The 8,475-nt window shown below is 37.0% G+C and overlaps 3 protein-coding genes across 3 annotated transcripts; all 3 read right to left on the reverse strand.

Annotated features, from left to right (window-relative positions):
- Positions 1-2,347: 2,347 nt before the first annotated feature.
- On the reverse strand, positions 2,348-2,962 carry LOC132274542 (B3 domain-containing protein At2g32645-like). Its single transcript, XM_059775851.1, has one exon. The coding sequence runs from the start codon at positions 2,960-2,962 to the stop codon at positions 2,348-2,350; it is 615 nt and encodes a 204-aa protein (XP_059631834.1).
- A 405-nt stretch (positions 2,963-3,367) lies between these two features.
- Positions 3,368-4,405, reverse strand: LOC132274549 (NAC domain-containing protein 41-like). Its single transcript, XM_059775861.1, has one exon. It carries the CDS (start codon positions 4,403-4,405, stop codon positions 3,368-3,370), a length of 1,038 nt encoding a protein of 345 aa, XP_059631844.1.
- Positions 4,406-7,233: 2,828 nt separating this feature from the next.
- On the reverse strand, positions 7,234-8,268 carry LOC132274558 (NAC domain-containing protein 41-like). The gene is made up of 2 exons (XM_059775874.1): positions 8,137-8,268; positions 7,234-8,049 (listed from the first exon to the last, which is right to left on the reverse strand). Exons 1-2 carry the CDS (start codon positions 8,266-8,268, stop codon positions 7,234-7,236), a joined length of 948 nt encoding a protein of 315 aa, XP_059631857.1.
- Positions 8,269-8,475: the final 207 nt, after the last annotated feature.

Genomic DNA, 8,475 nt, shown 5'->3' on the forward strand with positions numbered 1-8,475 from the left:
TGTAAATTTGGAATTTACCTACAAATTTAATGAATTATTGAATTTTAATGGTTTATATATTATAGCTATTAACGTGCAAAAATTTCACTTCTAATTTTGCTTTGTATATATATATATATACCATATTGGTAAGGACCCCAACCCAGGGTCCATTCCCACTTAGCTATCTATGAAATAAAAGAAAAAGATTGATTTGGAGTCTCTAATTTTCCACTAGTTATGATGCAAAGTTGGGTAAAAAATTTGGTATGCTGTCGCAGGCATCCAAAAATAAAACCTATACTCCCAAAATATACATGTAGTAGTGCGAGTAAGGATCGTTTCCACAGAGAGTGTTTAGCCTTGTTTTATGCTACGTGAACAAGGATGGGGGTTGAGTAAAACCGAACCAACTTCAAGAAAAACAACTAAGGAACAATTCAAATTAAAGTATCGAAATCAATCAAAAGAACAAATCTTGGTCTAAGTCAACATCCACCATTGGAATTTTATAACCATTAAAATATACATGTAGTAGTGCGAGTAAGGATCGTTCCCACAGAGAGTGTCTAGCCTAGTTTTATGCTACGTGAATAAGGATGGGGGTTGAGTAAAACGGAAACAACTTCAAGAAAAACAACTAAGGAACAATTCAAATTAAAGTATCGAAATCAATCAAAAGAACAAATCTTGGTCCAAGTCAACATCCACCATTGGAATTTTATAACTGATCTTCGACAAGTATATATCAATTCATACTTTGAATATTCATCGTTGGAACTATTTTCCTATCTCTCCTTAGTCGTAGTTAATTAGAAAACAAGCGATCTAATTAATCTTAATTACTAAACAACCCAATACAAGCGCTAAAGGTTTAATCTAATAGCAACCTTAAGAACTAGAGAGATCGATGAAGCTAAACAATACAAACACAGCGGTTGTATTTAATTTAGTTGAGCGTTCTTCTTAAGATCTAGTAATTTTTGACGCAGCAAATTATTAAATCTTAGTTGCTTCACAAATTAGAGGGATCAAACAATTACGGATTTAATATATAACCCAGTAGATTGCAACAAATAATAAGCTAGTAGGCCTCCTAGTAATTAAATGAGACAATCAAGAAAATAGGCACAGAAGAACATCCGATACTTAAAGCATAAATTGAACAATGAAAACAAATTAGATCTCACAGTTTTTATTAATTCCAAGGCTTCCGTTTCCTTTGACCAATTATTAAAATTCCTCAAAACTCCAAGGAGAAGTTGGGGAAGAAGGGAGAGAGAGACGTGTGTAAAGCGCCTCCTCCATACAAATCGAGTAAAATTCGAACTATGTTCGTAGTCGTAACTTGACACTTAATTTTTCAGTCAATTTCAAAAATTCCAAATTCCAAATTTTAATTTCTCTATTTTTGTTTTTTAACCAGGAATTTTAACAAACTAATAAAAATAGTACATTAAAAGTTTATTTATTTTTTATTTTTATAAATTCCAAATCTGAACTTTTTTGAAACAAAAATTTGGTCAAATATTTCAACTCTATGATAAAATTTTATTCATTTTTCTAATTTAACTACTAATAAAAGTTTGGATTTTTTTTTCCCATCTTAGCAAGAAAACTAGTTTTGCTGATTAGGTTGGATTTTAAGATGAAAAGTTTGAACCTCACGTAAGTCTGGGTTGGGTTGGAACAATGTATTAAAAACCTAGCCCAACCAAATCTTATACGTATAATTTATATCGGGGTTAATTTCATAAAGATATTCATTCCCTCTCATTTTTATATTATATATATATATATATATATATTTCTGTGTGAATGAAAGAAAAATGTATATAATACATATATGTAAGGAAAAACGGAGCTGAAGGGGCAAAAGCCCAAACAGAACAAGGCACGGGCCTATACAAATCCTAAGAGCCCAACAAGCCCATTTTGTTGAAAGTCTGTTGAAGAGTAACGGTAACAAAAATTCAAACAAAATTTTTGATGCCTCTGAGGTTCTTCAGAACAGAGAGTTCTCACAATCTCCTGACAGAATGGGTAAATATCACCAAACTGAAATCCGATTAAATCAACAACAGAACTTGATAAAACAAAAAGTATTTATGTAATGATTGATTCTGTTGAGGAGAGTAACGGTAACAAAAATTCTCTCTGTTGAGAACAGAGACTTCCATCTGTGATCACACACAATCTCTTTAGTGAATGGGTAATTATCACCAAACTCAAATCCTATTAAATGAACAACTAAACTTGATACAACAAAAAGAATTTTGTAGAAACAACATCTGTGATCACACACAATCTCATTACATAATAAGCATTTGACTGTGTGGAAACAATTACATTGAATTATATACATAAATCAGTAGAACCCTAAATTTGCAGATAAGATTTGAAGCCCTAAAGTTGAAGATGAGAAGCAGTAATTCCCACCTTCACGATAGCAAAACAGAGCTCGGAATGCCCAAACTTGGAGAACATCACCTGCGGCAAAGGAATTGGTGTTGGCAACATCATTCCAAGGATTAACCAGCGCATACACAAAACTTGATTCCGTCTCCCACCGCTTCAATTTCATCCTCCATTCATTCAACTCCGGGTCAATCAGCAGCGTTTCAATGGCCACCAAATTCCCATCTCTTCTGGTCTCCAAGATGGCCTTCTCGTCCTCTGTCAGAAACTGGTTCCTGACGCAATTGCCCGGAATCGAGAGCCGATTATTGCCCTTTTTAAGGTCGGTGGCGAACAACCCCTTCTGTTTCACCAGAACTATACCGGAACAACCCATGTGTTGGATACGATTCCTCATGCGTGAAGGCAGTGGTGGTGGGTACAGACCAATTTCTGCTTTCTTGGCATTTTTCTTGGAGTTTTTCTTGGTTTGATGATGATCAGAGCCTGCAAGAGTTTCCATCTTGGGCAGGTTCAGGAAGTGATTCATGGCCGGCTTCTTGAGAGATGGGGATCGTTTCTTCATCGGCCATGGCGGCGGTCGGAGCGAAGAAGAAAGGGGAGAAATACAGCTATTGTTATGAGAGAGAGAGAGAGAGAGAGAGAGTAAGGCATGTTTGGAAGGCTAATTACGAGTTGTCTTAATTGGGATTATCAAGTATTGTCTAATAATACAAAGTAACCCGGACAAAGAATTGACAACACTGATACTACTGTAGATAGACCAAAGCAACAGCACAAGATATTATTCATAGAAAATAATGGTAACATATTAAGCCTTTAAAGGGGCTCAACTTTCATAACTTGCAAAACAACTGAATCTCCAGATTACCATTTACAATTTGAAGCAACAAACTAATATAAAGCACAATTTACAAGTGACAGAAAAATGACTACGACATAACCAGTAACTATACAAAGGTCATGTTAATTAATATAGCCAAAAGTTTTCTTGGATTTGATCGATGTTGCCGACTGAAAGTGATGGCTCATCATCATTCATAAGAAATTCAGATAAAGCATTGAGTTGCTCCTGCATTTCTGGATCAGTGTCCTCCAAAAACGAGTCTTCTGCTGCTATTGTATATGCATGAGTCTCATCATCATCATCATGTGGTAGCAGCGGCTGATGATTGGAGGTTGCAGTTGCATCTAAGTTGTCAAAAAATGAGTCTATCTGCTGCATATCACAAGAGTTGATTGTGATGTTGGACAGATCAAAGAGAGTTGCAGTCTCATCATCATCATGTGTTGGCAGTGGCTGAATATCAAAGGGTGTATTGTTGGGTAGTTTCGGTGGAAGCAACTGATCAGGATGACTGTCCATGATTGTTACTATGGACACAGATTGATCAATGTTTTGTGGAGTTGTAGAGACCTCACCATGATCATATCTCATCTTCTTACGACATCTAGGGTTTTCTTCTTTGGATACTTCATGAGCATGATGCTTTGGTGCTCTCTTGAGATGTTTAGAATCATCTCTTTTGATTTTGCAAACTACGTAATCACGAGTGCCTTCTTCTAACCCATTCAAACTCACACCGCCCAATGAATACTCGTGCATAATCCAATGACCTTTTGGCATGATCAAGAACTCATCTTTCTTCGCATCTACTTCAAAACTCAACATCTTGTTGAATCCAATAAGCTCTTTCTCTTTATTATAAATGTTCTTGATACCGGTTTGGCCATCCCATGTCCCACATCCGGCTCTCCGAACAATTCTCTTCTTTTCGCGGTCAATTTTCTTCAATTGGGTGAAGACGTAGATAACAAATTCATTGGATTTCAATGAATGCCATGGATCTTCAACCGTAAATATATTCCAAGGTGCCTCGCCATAAACATCGCGCTCCAAAATTACACCCTCGTAAGGCAACGATTCTTGCTTCAGTTTTCTTCTGAGAAAGTGTGTGAGGAGTTCTTCTTCTGTGGGGATAAACCGAAATCCTAGAGGCACAAACATATTTGTGCTAGATAAAAGAGGGCTGAGGCAGTGATAAGGATTAAGAAAAAGGGGGCCGAAACCCTGGAGGCTGAGGCGCTGCGCTGATAAAAGAGGCCGGAAAAGAGACGCGGCGATGATGAAAAGAGGGCTGAGACGCGGCAATGATTGGTGAATAAAAATGGAAACAGAAGAAGTGGGACACAATTAGCGAAGAAGAAGACGAAGAAGAGTAGCGCGATTGAGGGAGGCGGTAGGTTTTTGGAAAGTGGGTTGGGAAGAAGGAAATATATAGATGGAGGCGGCGGCTAGTAACTTGGAAGGAAAGTAAAACAGATATTGTAATCATTGAAAAAAATCTAAAAAGATATGATCAAACATATCTTTTTACAATTTAGTTAAGAGAGAGAGAGAGAGAGAGTAGGGAATGTTTGGAAGGGTAATTACGAGTTGGGTTGATGTCTGCAGATTTGGGTAATTAAATTGGGGTTATTAAGTAATGTGTAATACAAAGTAAGTTATGTAACCTGGAATAGACTTACTATACATATATCATCTATATATGGATAATCTTGTTGTCAAGGAATGATTGCGCATGGCTATATGCTCTGTGTGAAGCAGTAGACACTCCACTAGATGGCGACACATCTGCAGCCCTTCGTTGTCTGCTCAGGAAGTCTGCAAGCTTACGAGCTGAAAAGTCTGAACCGGACGATGAAGTTATAATGCTTAATATTCTGGCAACAATCTCGGGCAGGTACTTTGGGCAGTCAGATAACTGAAGGTTTTCATTTGCATCGAACGACTTCAAGGACAATGGACGGATTATTTTGCAGTTTTCCCTGTTATGTTTGTGCCGGAGCCATGAACATGTTCCGGGCTTCAATGTGGAGTCACTCTTGTGTTTTTGGAAGTGGTTATGAGAGGAATGAACATGTTTGATATGGAACATTTCAGATTGCAAAGAAGTCTACACTATATAGTATGGTCATGCAAGCAGGTCTCTTACAGATTATTTATGTGTTGTAATGTAAATTACCTCTGAAAGGACCTTTTTGTCATTATCAGGAACGTTTTTATCCTACTTTATTTATTTGTGTTTCTACAAAAGTGAATACAAAAGTGGACAGTTCTACAACATAATCAATACAAAAGTGAAACGTTTTTACATGTTTCAGCACTAAAACAACTGTTACTGTAACGATGAGCACTAAAAAATAAATTTTTTTTAAAAAAAAAAAAAAAAAAAAAAAATTCTTATATGACATTTTTAAATTAACCATTTTTCAAGTTTGCAACATTTTTTTTACCAAATATATTTTCATGTTTTTGTTTCAAAAAATCTTACAACAAATGATCGTAATCAAACATACTTTATTGATGTCAAGAAAAACTTAGATTATGATTCAATTAATAAGAGGTAACCAAATTTCAATTACTACCATACTAGTCAAAACGGCATTCATACTAGTCCTCACAATTTGAAAATAGGACTAATTTTGTAAAATTTACAATGAACTTAAAAGGTAAAACTCTGTTAAGAACAGGGCAATAACTATATATATATATATATATATATATTTCCGGTGTGAATGAAAGAAAAATGTATATATTTATATAAGGAAAAATGGGGCTGAAGGGGCAAAAGCCCAAACAGAACAAGGAGAAAAAGCCCAAACAGAACAAGGCACGGGCCCATACAAATCCTAAGAGCCCAAGCCCATTTTGTTGAAATTCTGTTGAGAAGAGCAACGGTAACAAAAATTCAAACAAGCCTCTTTTGGAGAGTTTCAGAACAGAGAGTTCCATCTGTGATCACTCACAATCTCTTTAGCGAATGGGTAAATATCACCAAACTCAAATCCGATTAAACCAACAACAAAACTTATAAAACAAAAAGTTATCTATGTAATGATTGATTCTGTTGAGGAGAGTAACGGTAACAAAAATTCTGTTGAACTCTCTGTTGAGAACAGAGACTTCCATCTGTGATCACACACAATCTCATTACAAAACTTAAACTTGATACAACAAAAAGTATTTTGTAGAAACAACATCTGTGATCACACACAATCTCATTACATAATAAGCATTTGACTGTGTGGGAACAATTACATTGAATTATATACATAAATCATTAGAACCCTAAATTTGCAGATAAGAATTGAAATTGACCAGAATCGACAGCCGATTGTTGACCTTTTTAAGGTCGGTGGCGAACAACCCCTTCTGTATCACCACAACTATACCGGAACCACCCATGTGTTGGATACGATTCCTCATGCGTGAAGGCAGTGGTGGTGGGTTCAGACCAATTTCTGCTTTCTTGGCATTTTTCTTGGAGTTATTCTTGGTTTGATGATGATCAGAGCCTGCAAGAGTTTCCATGTTGGGCAGGTTCAGGAAGTGATTAATGGCCGGCTTCTTGAGAGATGGGGATCGTTTCTTCATCGGCCATGGCGGCGGTTGGAGCGAAGAAGAAAGGGGAGAAATACAGCTATTGTTATGAGAGAGAGAGAGAGAGTAGGGAATGTTTGGAAGGCTAATTACGAGTTGTCTTAATTGGGATTATCAAGTATTGTCTAATAATACAAAGTAACCCGGACACAGAATTGACAACACTAATGCTACTGTAGATAGAGCAAAAGCAACAGCACAAGATATTATTCATAGAAAATAATGGTAACATATTAAGCCTTTAAAAGGGCTCAACTTTCATAACTTGCAAAACAACTGAATCTCCAGATTACCATTTACAGTTAGAAGCAACAAACTAATATAAAGCACAATTTACAAGTGACAGACAAATGACTACGACATAACCAGTAACTATACAAAGGTCATGTTAATTAATATAGCCAAAAGTTTTCTTGGATTTGATCGATGTTGCCGACTGAAAGTGATGGCTCATCATCATTCATAAGAAATTCAGATAAAGCATTGAGTTGCTCCTGCATTTCTGGATCAGTGTCCTCCAAAAACGAGTCTTCTGCTGCTATTGTATATGCATTGGTCTCATCATCATCACGTGGTAGCAGCGGCTGATTATTGGAGGTTGCAGTTGCATCTAAGTTGTCAAAAAATGAGTCTATCTGCTGCATATCACAAGAGTTGATTGTGATGTTGGACAGATCAAAGAGTGTTGCAGTCTCATCATCATCATGTGTTGGCAGTGGCTGAATATCAAAGGGTGTATTGTTGGGTAGTTTCGGTGGAAGCAACTGATCAGGATGACTGTCCATTATTGTTACTGTGGACACAGATTGATCAATGTTTTGTGGAGTTGTAGAGACCTCACCATGATCATATCTCATCTTCTTACGACATCTAGGGTTTTCTTCTTTGGATACTTCATGAGCATGATGCTTTGGTGCTCTCTTGAGATGTTTAGAATCATCTCTTTTGATTTTGCAAATTACGTAATCACGAGTGCCTTCTTCTAACCCATTCAAACTCACACCACCCAATGAATACTCGTGCATAGTCCAATGACCTTTTGGCATGATCAAGAACTCATCTTTTTTCACATCTACTTCAAAACTCAACATCTTGTTGAATCCAATAAGCTCTTTCTCTTTATTATAAATGTTCTTGATACCGGTTTGGCCATCCCATGTCCCACATCCAGCTCTCCGAATAATTCTCTTCTTTTCGCGGTCAATTTTCTTCAATTGGGTGAAGACGTAGATAACAAATTCATTGGATTTCAATGAATGCCGTGGATCTTCAGCCGTAAATATATTCTAAGGTGCCTCGCCATAAACATCGCGCTCCAAAATTACACCCTCGTAAGGCAACGATTCTTGCTTCAGTTTTCTTCTGGGAAAGTGTGTGAGGAGTTCTTCTTCTGTGGGGATAAACCGAAATCCTAGAGGCACAAACATATCTGTGCTAGATAAAAGAGGGCTGAGGCGGTGATAAGGATTAAAAAAAAGGGGGCCGAAACCCTGGAGGTTGAGGCGCTGCGCTGATAAAAGAGGCCGGAAAAGAGGCGGCGATGATGAAAAGAGGGCTGAGACGCGGCGATGATTGGTGAATAAAAATGGAAACAGAAGAAGTGGAACACAATTAGCGAAGAAGAAGACGAAGAA

This window comes from Cornus florida, unplaced genomic scaffold (assembly GCF_030987335.1).
Source record: "Cornus florida cultivar Cherokee Brave unplaced genomic scaffold, ASM3098733v1 CherokeeBrave_3.0.0_Hap2_Chr01, whole genome shotgun sequence".
In the NCBI taxonomy this organism is placed as follows: Eukaryota; Viridiplantae; Streptophyta; class Magnoliopsida; order Cornales; family Cornaceae; genus Cornus; species Cornus florida.

Coding starts and splice junctions, on each gene's coding strand:
- LOC132274542 (XM_059775851.1), bottom strand. CDS start 2,962: ATGAAGAAACGATCCCCATCTCTCAAGAAGCCGGCCATGAATCACTTC.
- LOC132274549 (XM_059775861.1), bottom strand. CDS start 4,405: ATGTTTGTGCCTCTAGGATTTCGGTTTATCCCCACAGAAGAAGAACTC.
- LOC132274558 (XM_059775874.1), bottom strand. CDS start 8,268: ATGTTTGTGCCTCTAGGATTTCGGTTTATCCCCACAGAAGAAGAACTC. Junction 8,050..8,136: donor AGCGCGATGTTTATGGCGAG/GCACCTTAGAAT, acceptor ACCCAATTGAAG/AAAATTGACCGCGAAAAGAA.